General features: G+C 39.3%; 1 protein-coding gene across 1 annotated transcript; it reads left to right on the top strand.

Annotated features, from left to right (window-relative positions):
• The first annotated feature begins 9,634 nt into the window (after positions 1–9,634).
• On the top strand, positions 9,635–15,090 carry pim1 (Pim-1 proto-oncogene, serine/threonine kinase). The gene is made up of 6 exons (XM_068007453.1): positions 9,635–9,918; positions 10,100–10,206; positions 10,351–10,401; positions 10,652–11,018; positions 13,121–13,297; positions 13,691–15,090. Exons 1-6 carry the CDS (start codon positions 9,834–9,836, stop codon positions 13,876–13,878), a joined length of 975 nt encoding a protein of 324 aa, XP_067863554.1. The 5' UTR covers positions 9,635–9,833; the 3' UTR covers positions 13,879–15,090.
• The last annotated feature ends 3,210 nt before the right edge of the window (positions 15,091–18,300 follow it).

Here is an 18,300-nt window from a genome sequence, read left to right as displayed (position 1 = left end):
AGCTCACTCAGCACAGACTGTGGATTAAATCTGGGACCTTCCTGGTTTGTTTGGCTCAGCTATTAACTGAATAAGCTCATTGAGCCATCATGAGAGCACAAGAATAGAAATAATGAAACTAACATGATATATGCTACAAATCTAGCCACCTTGATGGTCTAGTGGGGAGATGGCTCTGTTTTTGAGCTTCAAGGTGAAATATCTAATAGCTACTGGTTATCAACTGTTACATGTGACTGTGTAACTGTCAGTCACAACATTTTCACACATAAGTATTTAGCTTGGTATGTCAATATTCTCAATGCATTTTGTCGCAATATTTTCACTTGATGTTTGCCAAGTAACACCTCTGATTCATTCAAGTCACAGAGATAAAAAAAATGAACACTGAAATTCTGAAATTCAAACAAAAATATGCAGCAAATCTGAAAGAGAAAGATAAATTAACTTTTTGAATGTGACCATTCATTATTTTTATTATCCAAGTCATATTCTCTCTGCATATTGTGAAGGCTAATATATCCACCTATTTTGGATCTCAATATACTGGATCATTTCATACTGCTTACTGTTGGTGGAATGTTGGCCTCCCATACCAAATCTCATAATCAATAGACATTTGAACATAACCATCCCAATGGCTGGGTTCCTCCATTTTTCCAGCAGACTGGTTTATGCAATAGGCTGCCCTATCTTGAATTTGGAGGAAGAACTGTTAGAGGGAATGCATCATGACCAGCAAAGTGGGAGCAAGGTTTGCATAGCCTACTATGAGTTTGTTTTTCCTGTTGGTCAAGTATTTGTCTATTGCCTTTGATGGTGTTGCTGGGTTACTAAATTGGAGGAAGCATCTGATCATTTTGAATCAGTTGCATTGGGAAGATAAAAGTAGCATTGATGTGATGTAGATTTTTCTTTTTCTTTTTCATCAAGGTGAGGTTAATGCTGGGGAATGGAACTCACTTCATCCCATCTCAGGAACCCAGTACAATAGCACAGATACAGATTAAAGATCCCTCTACTCTGCCTAAATAACTTGCCTCAGTCCCAACCTCAAAACAGCACCCTAGAATTATATTTTTGATTCCTTTTTTGATTGACAGTTAATGCCAAATTAGGGACAGTTTTGTGCAGTAGGTCTAGTCTCACTAGGAACTGGATTGAAACTACCCATTTCATATAGGAATTTTACAGCCACCATACAGAGAACACTTTTGTCCCATCAGTCTGGACTAGATTGGAATCCTAGTACCAGAAGTGAAAAACCAATGTCTACTCCATTACAGAGTCTAGTTCCTTGATATAATGTAGGTTTAAGGGTAGAACAATGGTTGATGTTTAACCTGAGGACTTGTCGTATCATGTGATGGTTACTATAAACAATGGTGTGTTTTCCATCAAATTATAAGACAGTAATTTAGATTGTACATATTAAAGCTGATTTATAAATAAACTGATTAATTTTGCCATTTGTACAAAATACCATTTCTAATTTCTCCAATGGGAACGTGTTATTTGAAGATACTAGTGGATCTTCCACGGCATTGCTCATTGGTAAGTTAGATGATATGCTAATTTATAAAGACAGGAGTGCTATAGCATATCTAATTGTTGTTAAGTAAACACAGCTTCAGTCAAGGAGAGTTTAAAAACTGGTGAAGAAAATGTGCAGTTTGGAAAACGCTTTTAAGTTTCAGGCTCCAAATTAGACGCGTCCAGCATTAAGTGACTGGCTTTCTTTCCCTGTTTAAGATTTTAAAATTGTTGTATCTAACAAAAGTGTGAAATTTAGGGCATGAATTCTGGAGTATGACAGACAAACGTGCCCTAGTGCAACGCTGCTCTCCCACCAAACCTCCCTTGGGAAGACTGGCAGAACCCCGGAAAATAGCAGAGATTTAGTTATGCCTGGTTATGTCATTTCTGGAGTTTTCAATTTGCCTTGTAAGGGGCAGAACCTTCGTCCACCTCTTAAGGCAAAGATTCAGTCAGAGGCCCAACTTATCTGTGGAGGCCAGTACATCCAATGAGGTGAGGTATACCAGCTGCCAAATGGACAGATGTGGGTGCCACTGATGAGGTCCAGGCCAGGGAAACAGCTTGGACCCCCAAAGAAGAGTAAGTCTTTTTTAAGTTTTAGTGATCGGCTCCCTTATGCGGATGGCTGAGGGAAACATGGTTAGGGTCAGGAAAGGGGGCCTTGGCACCCTATGTACTAGAACCAGAAAAAATGATCGAGAGAGCTGCCAGATTGTTGCAAAAACTCAACTGGTTCACTAATATCCTTCGGGAAAGGGAACCTGCCATTCATGCTGAGACTAACCTAAAAGTGACTCCAGTCGCACAGTTGATTTCTAGTATCTTCTGAAGTGGCCACTCATTCTTAAAAAAAAAATTGCTCTGAGAAGACCGCCTTTTCAGGGCAACTAGGGATGGGCAACAAATCTGGTCCTGCCAGCATCAATTATATCCCGAGAACAAATTTAAAAAACAGTTCTGGGGGGTTATGTGGTTTGGTATGTTGAGAGGTGGTTCAAGGGTTTGGGATGTAGTAGGATGAGAGTGATAGACTGTAGAAGGAGCAGAAGAGTGTTGGATTCGGAGATCTAGGAATACAAGGATTGTGGAAGTGGTGGGAGGATGCTGTTGGGCGTAGCAGTGGTGGGAGCATCATCTTGTTGTGTGGGTGCATTGGGATGGGAGTAGCTGGAGGGCAATCCCAGGAGTGGGAACAGTGGGAGAGGTTTCAGGGTCTTGGAGTAATGTATCAAAGGTTTGGGACCAGTTAGAAGGGAGTATGTGGGTGTTAGCCCCGCTGGGATTAAGTGCTGGGGTTTAGGACCATTGGTGGGGTGATCATGAGATGTGCGAGTGGGGTATTGTCTGCAGTGCAGAAGTACTGGGGAGGGGGGTTGTGATATGCTGGGGTGAGAGATCGTAGGGTCCAGGAAATTTGAAGGGGCTAGGTTTGGAACTATTGAGATAGAGGGTTTGGGAAGTGATAGTATTTTGGGGGGCTGGGCTCTGGTACAATTTTTTTTGGGGGGGTGCGCAGGGGTGGTATGAAGAAGAATGAAGATTGTAACGCTTCATGAATCCCCCACCCCACACTGAAATTTTACACGTGCTTTCCCATTGGGTGAGTTCAGAGTTTAAATTATTCATCAGACTGCAGTTCAGAATCTTTTCTTTCTCTTTTTTAAGGTGTGATTGGTAAGGTCAGTCAGCAGTTAGAGACATTCTGATTCCTGTGTTAATTCAGTATTTTCAATAGCTGGGGGACTTTGCACATTCCAAATGATAGTTTTATGTATATATTATATATTTTTAAGTGTGACAAGAAATTTGCAATGTGACACTTGAACAGGAAGTGTGTACTGTTTTAATCATATTACTGGCAAATCTCCTGTGGCTCTGCTCAAGGTAATTCAAAGGATGTGTTATTTTATAAGGACAGGAACATTATCCTTTGTAAATCACAGTTTATTATTCTGCTGCTAAGGCGTAGTTGTGTGTCCTTTTAAAACTACAAAGTCCAGTTGATAAGTAAACAGTGGTGAGTTCATGCACAGGACTGCATTGCTGGAGCGTTTGTCTGTACATTCCAAATAACTGCTTTTATTTCTTTATATTTTTAAAGCGCCAGGGCAAATCAGGGCCCAGAGTGGATCCAGTGTACTTATTTATAAATATAAAATAAAATATGCACAAATCCCAATGTTTTCATTAACATTTTAAAATACATATCAAAATACAAATTACTTTATTTTCATTCAGTATTATACTTTCTGATGGGTTTACAATTTGAGATGGGTTTGAAATCAGGTGACTATGCCCAAACTGTCTCCTTTTGCCTAACTTTAGTCGATTTTAAATGTGAACTCATTATTGCAAATCAAAATAATAATTTTTCACATCTCAAAACAATTAGAACATGCTACTTAGAATAAATAAAAAGTAAATCAGTCATTGGCACTCGTTTTGTCTGATAATAAAGTTGGTTTGTGCCTGATTGTTTTCCTAACTCAGTACATTTTCCCTGAACAAACTGATGTATGTCATAATAAAGGAATCACTGACTGTTCCTGACAATATCCATCCTCTCTTAATTGTGTTTAAAGTTCTGTTGGGGTTTCAACAATTCTGTGTCCATCTCCCTCCCATAGTCTCTGCATTCCAGACCTACTCTCCATCATGGATGATGATGCTCTGACTGTAAATTCTGATCTTAATAGTCTTATATTTACTTCTGTTGTCCAGTTCGCTTTTTGGATAGATAACAATTCTTGCTTTAAGTGTACTTGGCAGCGCTTGTGTACTAACTGTCTCCTGCAACCTGTTAACTAATATGTCTACATAAAATGTCCAAGCGATTCTACATTTTGGGAAATGACAGTGGTACTTCCCAGGTGCTGAATAAGAGCACAGAATAGAAGCCCCTAAAGTTTAACAGTAGAATATAAATACTAAAGATAACAGCGTGTGTAATACATAGAATTACAAATTTAATCAAATCCTTTGCAGTCAGATCCTGACTGAACTGCCATTCATTTCCTTTTTACCTTTATTTTCTTTTAGCTCATCCGATTGTTGTTTTTTTATTTTAAAAAGTTGGCAAACAGGTGACAAAGCTCAGACAACTGTTTTGACACCAGATTAAGTAGGTACTATTTAGTATTATTGCCTAATAAAATGTAGGGGCCCAAAACCAAGGCTTTGCACTTGTCCCCTAAGTCGCCCTGTTAAATCATGACACAGAAATTTGCATTAGCCAGTGTGCAATGCGTTAAGGGTGATGGACATCTGAAATGTGGTGCGCAGGAAATGCACACATATATAAAGTATTTATAATAAGATTATAGGCAGATGCAGATATATATGAGAGATGAAACCAATGTAATCCATTGATATAACACATCTCATTTACACAGAGGCTTTCGAGAAGCTGGGTACTGGGAGAATTTTCTTGGGTGGACGTTATCAATGACATTGGGTTTACCCTCTAACCTTGTTATATTTATCATCTAGTATGATTTTGTTTGTCTTTCCTTTCCAATTTTCTCCCTTAATTCTACTCTCCTGAAATCAGAGATTCAGTATAGGGCATGATTCCAGTGGTGCTGCCAGTCCTCTGCTGCCTCATCCACATGCCGATAATGAATGCCTGCATATACCAAGTAGCTTATCCTGACATCAAATATCAGATCCACTGCTGTAGTGTCCATACATTTTTTTTAACTTCAAAATATACTTTATTTCATAGAATTTAAAGATACACACAGTTCAATGTAAATATCACAATTCCAAACCAGTACAATTCAAACCAATACATTACAGATCGTACACAATGCGATCTCAATATTACAATTCAAACACAGTATATTTCTTATGATTTATGGTGTACAATATAAGGTGGGGTGGCCTTACATGGTGGCCTTTCCCCATAGGTCCAAACATTATACCCACTTAACAACTAACATGTACAATAGTTGGCACAAAAGCACACGCAAGCCTTGAGGTATCAGATATGAGTTAACAACTTTTAACCAGTGTGCACTCCACATCATGTATTATAATTGCTACTGAATTAATTCAATTTTCCTCAGATGCTTCTGTATTTTATGTATTCTAATTTAGGTCTCCTTGGAAAATTGCACAGTATTCAGCTAAATAGGGGTTGTCCCTGAATAAATATGTATTATATAAATATATTACTGATGAAAGAATTTACTTCACTGGATAAAGAATTGTTGTCATTTAGGAGTAAAATTCTTTATGCAAATGTTCCAAAGTACCTCAGCCTCGGGCTGAAATGTCTCAGCAATCATGTTTTAACCGTTATTACTCATTCTAGTTGTTAACATGGATCATTACCATCTGACCTTATTCTGAGAAATGTTCTACAACTATTGTGGTCTTAATATGACAGTTTTACTCTTGCAGTAAGGTGGCTTGATCTTTGATAATGAATAACAAGACTCTTCAAAATGTTTCAGATTTGGCCAGATATATGGTTTATAAAAATGGCATGTCTTCTGCAGTTGTACTGAAATACTACAGAGAACAGTTTGAGAGAGGGGCATACAATAATTTCTGCGTTTTTCTCAATTTATTCCCTTTCTTCTATTGCTCTCCCAAAAGTGCTTTTCCCAAGGACTATTCTTCATAGTTCAGCCTGGATGGGTGTCAAGATGGGTGTCAAAAGGCCATTTGACCATGGGGATGGGTATCACAGCCAAACCAATCCTGACCTCACCCAACATTCATGCACACATATTTTATAATGTGGAGATGCCGGTGATGGACTGGGGTTGACAATTGTAAACAATTTTACAACTCCAAGTTATAGTCCAACAAATTTATTTTAAATTCCACAAGCTTTCGGAGGCTTCCTCCTTCGTACCTGACGAAGGAGGAAGCCTCCGAAAGCTTGTGGAATTTAAAATAAATTTGTTGGACTATAACTTGGTGTTGTAAAATTGTTTACATATTTTATAGAAAAGGGGTCAGTGGATAGCAGAAATGAGAACCATGGACATTTTTTCAATTCTCTGCCCCAGTTACACTAACTCAAAGGAGAATAGCTATCTCAGCACAGTCCAAGGATTGAACCCTAGAGTTTCTTGGATAGAATGGTTCAGCAAACGATTTATGAACTGAGCAATTGTTCAGCATGTTTTCTTGGTATTTTGTTTGGGTGATTGGGATTAATATAGAGGTAATTCAGATTCACAATTTGTGATGACCAAAATTTACCTCATTACCCATTTTATTTTGGCAATGTTTTAGCTTAGATTCGTAAGACCAATCTCCATGAGCCAACTCGGGACATTTTGCACTAATAAATCTGGCTCCCTCAGCTCGCCAGCAGACTTGCAGACCCAGTTTGTCGTGTCAATGCTGAGTCAGTTCACGGATGCTGGTCTTCCAGAAGTTTATTAGGGATGGGCAATAAATGCTGGCCTTGCCAGTGACGCCCACATCCCATGAACGAATAAAAAAAACTAAAACTTTGCCAGAATGATAGCAGTATTTTGTGTTATTTATTTGATTTTTGCCTAATTTGAGTTTAGGTTGCACTGTCACTTCAGAAATAATTGTGGTCATTATCACAAAGAACACAAATGTTCCTTTGCTCATGCATGAATTTATTGTGGGAATTTAGCCATTAGTTTTCCATTGTCAGGGCAAGCAAAACGGCAAGCCACTACAAGCTGTAGCGAGTGGCACAGCACCAAATGTGTACTCGAAACAAAAACTTTTTCTTGTTATATCTGGTAGGTGGGGGTGACCAACCTAGGGTGGTCCATTGGTGAGTAGATGCCATTTTTTGGTGATCTAATGATGCTGACTGACCCCTGATGGTCCAGAGCTGAGGAAACATCCAGTTTCCCAAAGCAAAGGTCAGTCAATTCCCCAGGGAGAGGAAATCAAAATTAGAGACCCATTCACCCGAGGCCCAGCTACACTTGTGTACCACCAGGTTGTTAGGTACAAAGTGATACTGGAGATAGACTGGAAACAAATCTCCTGCCTGACCTCACACGGGCCGGATATGGTGTGTGACCCATAAAGACCTAGAAGAGGGAGGAATAGAAGAAAATATAAATAACTGACAAAAATTTCAGTTAAACGCCCGATCACAACTATCCAGACAGGATCTGTAACAGTTCAATTATCAGTTGTGTTTTGATTCGTAATTACCAAACTCCACCCAGTAGGATTTGAGTCAGATACCTCAAGTTGTAGTCATCTCAGTACACCCATCCCCCAACCCTGTGGAGAAAAAAAACACTGAAAGGAAATTCCTGAGCTGTGATGCGTTGCAAAAAGGCTTTCATGTTTTCAGCAGCGACCTCCATCGACTATCACTGGCTCTGTTACAGTTTCTCTTGCTCTAACTTGTACCTGATCGCGGGAAAAAGGCAGCTTTTTGTGATTCATTCCCACATGCTGAAAGGCGGCGGCCACCCAATTCGAAAGTATGTCAGGAATGCAGCATCTTCTCACTGGCACCATTCAAAGCAGATTTGTATCGCCCTGCGGTTTTCCCAGAAATTATTCATCTCACCGCGAAACTCGTTAACTAACGCTCCCCAAAATCTACAATTAAGCTCCGAAATCTCGGGAGAATCTCACACACGTATAAAGAACAACTATTAATTTGGCTTAATTAAAACAGATCATATTTGTTTCTGAATGCTTGCAGTTTAAGTTCGGGCGGGAAATTACACACACATCTGAACTATTTTGTGCACACCCATTAATTAATCACCTTAAGAATCTTTTAAAAATCCTAAACAGTTTTCACACGAAATGCATGTAAAATGCATTGAGGTAACTTTAGAAAGCATTGTTGCCAACGTGCACCTTGCGTAGATGGCAGATGCATGCTTTACAAAGGGTGGCCACGATGTGTTTGCAAAATTCTAAAATTTGAAACTATTGACTGTTTTGTGGTGCAATGGCGAGAATTAAAATATATATAAACAAACTTTTTTTTCGCAGGGCAGGGATGTTACACACTGATAATCTTAAAATGCTTCTGATGATCTGATTCGTATATTTTATGCGCAATTTAATTAAATATATTTCTAGATTATTGTTGATTTTTATTGTCTCCAATTGTGTATGCCCCCTCTAAGTTACAATAAACCTAACTTGTGTATGAAAAAATATTTGTTGAAAATAAATCTACACGTCAATCTAATTTAAAAAAAGAAAAACTACAGCATCAAAGCCACGAATACAAGCAACCCCACAATAGAATTTTCTGGGCACTTAACCATTTTACCTTCTCGATAAACCAATAGTCAATTGTGAGATTAAATTAAACAATTGACTCCTTGAACTGTAGCTGTGGTGGACGTCCACAATTGTGTTAACCTTGCAACATATTTGATGTAAACATTTTTATATACTATATATACCATTAGTGGTCATCTTGATGTACATAACTAATATTGGCCTTATCAATCGGAAAAGTTACAATGGGAGAAATATTTTTTGCATTGAAGATTTTCATCTATATCTTTATTATACAATATATTGGTAAATCGCACACAAAGCTAGAACAATGCTTCAACATTAGCGTCCTTTTCATAAAGATCTGCATACTTCAGCTCCGTGGTTCAAAACACGCCTCTGCATTTTTAAACTAGTCCGTTTACTCCTACTACTGTATCGTTAACAAACTGAAAAAAACTGCAGAGGCTGCTCCCAGGGGAAAAAAAATACGTTGTCGCTCCCCTTTAAAAATATTTGTCTACAGACAGCCAGTGGATCAAAGCCATTTGTACGCAGACATACAAGAGGCATTTTTTTGGCGCGTAGTCATTCCCGCCACGTCGAGTCTAGTCAGTTTCATTCTTTTATTTTTTTTCGCTCCTGTGATTGGCAGATCATTTCTACCCTCCTATTGGACTGTCTGACGCAAATTCAAAGTAGGCTGTGCCTCGGGGATTTACTGATGGTGTACGGCTCGCCCTTTTTTTACTATCTGTATATAGTCGTTGCTACTAGCAGAACGCACTCGAAGTAAGCCGGGGAATCAGCGTGATACAAAGACTCGATACTGTTCATTTTCTCCTTTATTTTTTCCTCCTTCAAACTGATTTCCTGCTTAAAGGAACTTCAAATCTGGTGTATTCCATCACTGGGACACCGCAAGAAACAAACGCTTTGGAATAAGGAAAACATTCGTACGATCGCAGTTGTCTGTTTCGGTTACAACGTGGTGTGTGGGTGATCGTACCGGCTTTTTTTTTTGTGAAATCCCATTCGGAATCTTGGAAGTGATACCCGAGTCTTCAATCGAGGTTTTACAGAAAGGGATGCTGCTTTCAAAGATCGGATCCCTTGCTCATATGTACTCGACATCAAGCGTGGATATGCCGGCGAAAATTCAGTTGCAACAAGGTATCTATTTAACATTTCTTACACGTTTACGGAGTCTCCCTGCTTCAGTAGAGAAGGGGTTTTGTGTTGTGACGGTGTTGTCGTTAACCATGTGGAGATCGGAGACAACAAAAGAGGCGCCGACTTTGTGATAATGGAGATCGACTAATCTTTTCTCATTTTTTTTTTCATTTTCTTTCAGTGAAAGAGCGGGAGCCTTTTGAAAAGATTTATCAAGTTGGATCTGTCCTCGGTAGTGGTGGTTTTGGGACCGTTTATTCTGGCGTTAGACTCGCAGACGGCGTGCAGGTAATTATTTTTAATCGGTAGATTCCCCTTTCTGTTTTTATTATTCTCACTTTCTCCAGACAAATCTGTTTTAATAAAACCTTATAGATAATCTACTACTCGCTATAGTCGGTAACTGAATGGACCTTTTTGTTTATATTGCAGGTTGCTATCAAGCATGTTGCTAGAGATCGAGTGTCAGAGTGGGCTGAACTGGTAAGTAAAATGCAAAGCTCATATGCCTTTTGTTGTGTTTGTGTAATCAAAGTGTCAAGCCTTTGCGGAGTTACATAATTTTTTATAAGGAACATGTTTTTACTTCTGATTTTGACAGATGTATTTAATTTAACTATTTATTCGACGTATATGTTATATACATAGTTGCAGGTTAGGATCAAGTGTGAATTGGTGTGCGCTCACTCGGCGTCTAATTGCAGTTTATTTATTTTTTTTGTTGCCCCCGTAGTCCAGTGGAGCGAGGGTTCCCATGGAGATCGCGCTTCTGAAGAGGGTGGGCACGGGATGTCGGGGTGTGATCAGAATGCTGGACTGGTTCGACAGACCCGACAGCTTCATCATCGTCATGGAGAGACCCGAGCACGTTAAGGACTTGTTTGATTTTATCACCGAGAAGGGAGCCTTACCTGAGGACTTGGCCAAAAACTTTTTCCGCCAGATCCTGGAGGCTGTGAGGCACTGCCACAACTGCGGGGTGCTTCACCGAGACATCAAGGACGAGAATATCCTGATCGATATGAGGACGGGTGAGCTGAAACTCATCGATTTCGGATCGGGGGCTCTGCTAAAGGATACAGTCTACACGGACTTTGATGGTGAGATTTTATTACAATGTATGGATATTGCAAAATATATGAATAGTGCAAAAAGCCAAGTAAGCCTTAGAAAGCGCGGTTAGTGTGACAGGGCTTATTGATTCTGGGGTTAGTGTTAAATTAGGGTTTTTGTGGATCAAGGTTTGAAACTTAAAAAGCATCTATAATATAAATTGCGTAGTTCGTCTTTTTTGATTTGCTTAGTGGTGATTGAATTTAAATCGATTTACTGATAAGTGATTTTTGAGTTATAGTACCCGACCGTTTTGTTATTGTTTTGATGGTTTTATTTCCTTATTTGGATAGTGATGTGGCTGCGAGGGGGCGCTTCTGCTTGTTAGGAGGCGTTGCGTTTATTGGAATAGTGTTGGTAACACTGGATCACGCGAAAGGCAGCTAAAGCCGGGGGCTCTTGAGGTGACATAAAATCACGAGGGATGGATGCGTAATAAGCGATTAAAACTGGGAGGAAAAGAGCCCAAGTTTAAAAAAAATAATAATAAAACTGCTGCGAATGCAACATTGCGGTGAATCACAAGACCATAACAAAACAGTCAGATCGCTTGGTCGTAGCTGATGGGTCGGGTCGCATCGTTTAATTTGTGTGAAACATTTACAATGGGGGGTCGGAAAGGAGTAGAAACCATTGGGAAAGTGTAGGGGGGGGGGCTGACGAGTTATCTTTTCAGGGTAAAGCGATGTTGAAAATAAAAAGGAAATTAGGGTTTTCTTTTTTTAAAAAAAAATCATCCCCCACGATATTTCCGTTTGAGAGGGGGTTTGTGTCTAGGAGAATAGGTGGGTGTGGGTGGAGGTCGGGTCTTGGGCTGGGCTGATGGATGTGAGGGAGACTCCGGCTGGGCTAACAGATGGGAGGGGATCTCCGGTTGGGTCGTGGCCACTAGACGGCGTGTCTCCCGTTGCCCCAGTGCCGCTGCTGTTGCGAGCTGGCAACGTGCCACCCTTTTGTTTTGGAGATTGCTTTTCTGCTGCGTAACACTGTTTTGGAAACTGAACACCGTTCTTCGAGAAAAGGGAACGAGTTACCGGAGCCGATTTGAAGCGCTCTCGATACCAACTCTAAATTTGGTGCCTTTTTTTGCCCATTTTTTTCTTCCCCCCCCCCCCCTTAAGTTTCGTCATGGAAATGTTTTGAAACACGATAGTAATGCTACCCGGGGCTATGGTGACGGAAATAGGTTACTTTCCAATCGCTCCCCCACCCCCCGCTTTGATATCAAGTGGCCGATTGATTATTTATTTAGTTAATTCACCCCGAACGCCTGAATCCCTCTGAAAGTAATGATCAGCCAGCCATCCCTTTGCAAACGTTGGGATAACCAGGAATCATTTCAAAACACAACCATTTACATTTCATAAGCGCGCTTTTAATTTCGTGTGTGATGTGATTTTTTTTTGCACAATTTCTTAAGATCTATTTTCCACATTAATCAATGTGGGGAGTTCTAAACAAAAATAGAATTTTTTTTTTCAATGCATAATTTTTTTTATGGCGTCATAAAATATGAATTGCAGTTCTTATTCTAATCAGATCTGAAAAGTTTGCATTAAATCGTTCCAGTATTGAGGGTCCTTAAATAAAGGGCGCCCGGAGCTGCGGAACGTTCCTCTCCAGAGCCTGGTGCAGCCGATTGCTGCTTGGTGCGATTTAAATATTGAACGTGTGTAAAAAAAAAACCGTTAGTGCAAATTCTGGGTGTTTGGCGCCACCGCCCGGCGGGAACGTGTGCTTTTTACAACTGAAAGTTTGTAAACAAAAGTCACATGGCAACGAGTCAATAACTGCCAGTTCACGGCAGGACGGGCAGGAAGCATGGGTTAACCACATTTCCTGCAAGCTGAGGGCGGAACGAGATAGTGCAGATGATTTGAATTTTAAGAGCATAGTGCATTCTTTTGTTTACGAGAAACATTGCAACATTTTTTTTTTGTTTAGCAGGTTTCTTTTCGAACCAAGTGAGAAATATTTTGCCCTTGTGTTTCGTTTTTACCAAGTTGGGGAACAGAGAAATTAGCATTTTAACATTGTACAGAAGTACAGACAAAGTATTCATAGATGTGAATTTTTGTGTGATTTGCAGGTACCAGAGTGTACAGCCCACCAGAGTGGATCCGTTACCACAGATATCATGGCAGATCTGCAGCAGTTTGGTCCCTAGGGGTACTTTTGTATGACATGGTATGTGGGGACATCCCATTTGAGCAGGACGAGGAGATAATTCAAGGGCAGGTCTTATTCAGGCGAAGAATCTCACCTGGTAAGTTGCTGTTCATGCTTTCTGATTGGGTGTCGGGAAGGATAGATATATCCAGATGGTTTTTAATCTTTCAAACTATGTGCCATTTAAGTCAATCATTGCATTTCTTAAATAACTTGATATCATTTGTCAGGTGTTCAAAATAGTCAATTGCATGTTGAATTTTAATGTCCCCTTGTAGTACAATTAATATGTTAGCACAATGTGCCATCATCACAGTGATATTTATCTGTTTATATTAATCTCTCAAAGAAGCTCCCCAGCTGGGTTACACTGCATAGTTACTTATTTATATCTGTATATGTAAGCTGCATTAACATGTCACTAAATATATGGAAAGTATAATTGGAAACTCCCACGGTTTGTAACATAGTATTTCCTTTTTGCTTTCAGAATGTCAACTTCTCATCAAGTTCTGTCTATCCCTGAGGCCTTCAGAGCGACCATCTTTTGAAGACATAATTAACCACCCCTGGATGCAGAACTGCATTGTTTCACAAGATGTCATTGGACTAAGATTGCACAGCCTGAGCCAAGAGTCAACCAACATTAGCTCAAGCAAATTAGAACTTGTGAAATAATGTGAACCGATGCTCACAAAAGTGAACCGTCTCTGCCTCCCTTTGGAAGAACCAAATAACTTGCCTGGTCTCATTTACCAGATTCCACGGCCTTTTAAATCTACTGATTAGTGGGAGGGGTGCTGAAGAGCCAGAAAACCCCCCAAACTCTGGTTGTCATTAACTTGAATCGTGCATTACGACAAGCCTGACTCTTCCTCTTCGAGTGCCTTTTATGAACGCTGGATCCACTGACTTAAAAATACTTGAACTTCTGCTGCTTCTGAATAACTTACTTTTCCTTCGCACAATCCTCATTTGTACACACAGGGACTGGTCTAGTCTAGCCACTATTTTGTTTACATCTTTTCAACAAAATAAATGAAGAAAAACCTTATCACCTGACGATCACCACTAATCAGAAAAGAATTGACCTCAATTCTTCTTCATGCAGTCCACTAATCTAATACACTCAATATGAAGCCAAGGCATGTCAGAGCATCGTCATCAATGCACAACCAATGCAATGAATGAACTCTAAACCTTTGTATATGTGTGCGTATATGTATATATGTGTGTATATATATATATATATATATATATAAAATGTAAATTTCTTTTTTGAAATACTGGTTATTACGGCCTATGTCAGCGCTGTCTTGTTTACCTGTTTATTTATTTGAGTGAAGTTGAGTTTTTTTTAACAGATTTATTATATAAAATGGTTTGACTTGTGGGTTAATTTATATTTATTTATTTATGGACAACTACCTTCCAACAGACTTGTTCATTCCACAATAATTAATTATTTGGTCAGATGAAGGCCCACAGATTTTCATAAGATCGCGTCAGACTTTAATTCAGTTCACTCTGTTTACAGCCAAAATAAAACGATGATGTCACTGAAAAGAATTCCAGACTTTGTAAATATAACATTGAGCACTTCTGTTAAATGCATGTTGTACCGAATATGTATTTAATGTCTAGACCTTGGTTTTTTTTGGTTTGTTTTTGTGTTTTTTAAGTGTCCTGTGGACTGGTATGGGTTGAGTCAAATACCAGTGCAAAAATGATTTTTCTTTGTATATACAATATCTTTACTGTACACTAGTTTGGTTGCATGTATGCAGCTTGGAGTCTGAATTGTCATTTGATTAGACCTGTAAATTAAATTAGAATGGAAGAAAACTTATTTTTATACAGCATTTCAAATAAAATTAAAATTTGCCTTAATTTACTGTGTGTTGTATTTGAGTACATCTATGTTAAAGTATTGGTCTGGAAGCAGATTGCTTCATAAACAAGTGGATCATAGAATAATACAGCACAGAAGGAGGCCATTCGGCCTATCGTGCCTGAGCTGGCTCTTTGAGCTATCCAATTAGTCCCACTACCCTGCTCTTTCCCCAGAGCCCTGCAAATTTTTCCACTTCAAGTTTTTCTCCAATTCCTTTTTGAAAGTTATTGAATCTGTTCCATCACCCTTTCAGGCAGTGCATTCCAGATCATAACAACTTGCTTAAATTTTTTTTTCCTCATGTCGCCTCTGGTTCTTTTGCCAATTACCTTAAATCTATCTCCTCTGGTTATTGACCCTTCTGCCACTGGAAACAGTTTCTGCATATTTATTCTTATCAAAACCCTTCATGATTTTGAATACCTATCAAATCTCCCCTTAACCTCTGCTCTAAGGAGAACAACCCCAGATTCTCTAATCTCTCGACATAACTGAAGTCTTTCATCCTTAGTACCATTTTAGTAAATCTCTGCACCCTCTCTAAGGCCATGACATCATTCCTAAAGTGTGGTGCCCAGAATTGGACACAATACTCCAGCTGGGGCCTAACCAGTGCTTTATAAAGGTTTAACATCTGAAAACCTGGATTTTCTCGCCTCCTCTCATCTAGGTGCTGACTTTTGCTAGGGTACTGTTCCATGGTTAATTGTAGGTCTTTGATACTTCACTCAAATGATCATTCTGCATGTGTGAGCCTCAACAGTGCGTGTTAACAAGAAAGGACAGGGTGTTGCAACAGTTCAATAGAACCAGAGATCAAATCCAGAGAATGCTGGACTCAGCAGGTCAGGCAGCATCTGTGGAGAGTAGAAGGTAGGGATAATGTTTGAGGTTGATGACCTTTCGTCAGAACTGCTGAAATAAAAAAATTCTGGAAACCCTCACAGGTCAGGCAGCATCCTGGGAGAGAGGTAGGGTTAATGTTTGAGGTTCATGACCCTTTGTCAGAAGCCTGACCAGCATTTTCTATTATTTTAGATTTCCAGTATCTGCAGTATTTTGCTTTTTGTTTCAGAGATCAAATCCAGTTCAGATGTCTTTAAGGGTGGTGAGCAATCCCAGTTCATTTCCCAGAGGATTTACATCCCCAACTCATAGCTACCCACAATTCAGCTAAATAGAATATTCAGGGATTATGACAAGATTGTAGGCTTTATGCAGCAGAGGTGCTCTGAAGAGGTAGGGCTTCAAACACAATGTCAGGATAATATTGAAGAATTCTGATTTGAATCTTACCTTTACTATTTTGCTAAGGATTTATCTGATTGGTAATTTACTCTTCACCTTTAGGATCCATGCACATACACAAAAAAGAATCAGAAAATGACCTGAGAACTTCCCAACATGACAGAGCTTCACTACTAATCGAGGAAAATTGCTGTATAAAAACAAAGCAGATATTTTTAAAACTTAATTAACAAACTACCTTTAAAAAGTAGAACGTTTGTAGAACTGATTATATACTGGAAGAAATTGTCTATTTCTTTCTACGATTACACATCTTTTTTGCAGAGGTCATCAGTGTAATTACAAAACCAAGGGGCAAAAACGGCTCAAGGTAATTTGCCCCCATGAGCACAGCAGTGTGTCCTGACATCCCTGTGTGTCAGTTGGGGGTCAGGGCTTTAAACCAATGCATAGGATCGTTACGACACGTAGACTTTATTACAGCAGGGTTTATTTTGAGGGGGAGACCCTGCGTTGGGATGGATTCACAAGGATCAGATCTGTTCAGGGCCGATTATATTGCATGGCCCAATGCAAAGTCATGCAATGGGCCAAATCATTTCGGTACTTGCTGACGAGAACAAAACTGCACAGCAGGACCCTTTGAATTGAGGAGGGAGCAGCCACTGGAAGAGGTAGGAATTTAGTTTGCTCACTTTGCATGGGTTTATATTGAGTCAGTTGTTAAGTGCAAGGGTACTCTAACTGGTCACGAATGTACAAGTTGAACAGCAACCATAAATATGCAGCTGTTTATTCAAAGTGGTTATAAAATTTGATTGGATTCAAAAATGAACTCACAGTAAAAATTCCCTCTGCCCTTATAACCCTGTAAGTTTGAGTTTATGCACTGTTGCCGACCAACCTCATATATTGGCAGAAATGTTTTTATTCTCCACATTAAAAATAGTTTACCTAGGAAGTAAAAAAATGCTCTAAAATTAGCCATAATAAACCATTTTTAATGTAAAAGTCTAAAGTGTAAAAAAAAATGACCCCAGACCACCGTAGGAATGCTTGCGACCTATGCTGGCGTCCTGGAGGAGGGGTGCCATATGGAAGGAATGTGTATAATTTTAAATTTGCCATCTGCACCCTTTGCATCATTTGAACCAGAATCCTACTCTCCCCCCAATATCCACACACATACATTTTCCAGTAGGGATCACTGGAAAGTGATTAGGAGCAAAAACCCTGGTTGATAATTTGCTCCCTCTCAAATCCTAGGGCACCAAGGTGATAATTGCTGTGCCCTGGTTGACATCAGCTAACTCAACACAGACAAGTGATGAAACTCTCAGGTCTGTATGGCATGGTACGGCAGTAGGTAGTACAGAACAGTATGCATTATTGAAAAAAGATACACTTTATTAATATCAAATGCTTTAATCTATGGTGGGGTTAGGTGATGATTATAAACTGCTTTTAAATTGTTCTTTTAATTTGAGCAGGCCCCCAGATGCCGAGTTCCTGGAATCTGAACTAATAGAACAATATAGAAGCAGCTGTAAACTTGTCGAGCTTTGCTCTTCTGGTTTATGATGTCATCTGAACCCTTTGATTAGATTGCTGCTTTGCATTAACTTCCAGGAATCCATTATTATACCATATGTGATTATGTTATGTCCACTAAAATATTTTTCACAGTTCACGAAGATGCCATCACATCATATTTTAATTAGTAGGACTAATTTACCTTTGAAAATTCAACAAGAATGTCTAAAACAAATATTCTAAATCTACATCGAGGGCTGCCAATTCTGGTTGGATGTATTCCTGGAGATTTTGTCACATGACCTCCCACCTTCAACTGCCCGCCCTGTCAAACAGGCTTTTTTCCCATCTCCAGTATTTTTATAACTAATAAACAAAAGTGTTCAAAGAAAATGAAAAATTTTTTTTTAATGCTCCTATGAGTT

The sequence above is a fragment of the Heptranchias perlo genome, chromosome 27 (assembly GCF_035084215.1).
Source record: "Heptranchias perlo isolate sHepPer1 chromosome 27, sHepPer1.hap1, whole genome shotgun sequence".
Taxonomy (NCBI): Eukaryota; Metazoa; Chordata; class Chondrichthyes; order Hexanchiformes; family Hexanchidae; genus Heptranchias; species Heptranchias perlo.
Note: the sequence above shows the minus strand (reverse complement) of the source record. Positions and strands in the feature narration are given on the sequence as shown.

Coding starts and splice junctions, on each gene's coding strand:
- pim1 (XM_068007453.1), top strand. CDS start 9,834: ATGCTGCTTTCAAAGATCGGATCCCTTGCTCATATGTACTCGACATCA. Junction 9,919..10,099: donor GAAAATTCAGTTGCAACAAG/GTATCTATTTAA, acceptor ATTTTCTTTCAG/TGAAAGAGCGGGAGCCTTTT. Junction 11,019..13,120: donor AGTCTACACGGACTTTGATG/GTGAGATTTTAT, acceptor TGTGATTTGCAG/GTACCAGAGTGTACAGCCCA.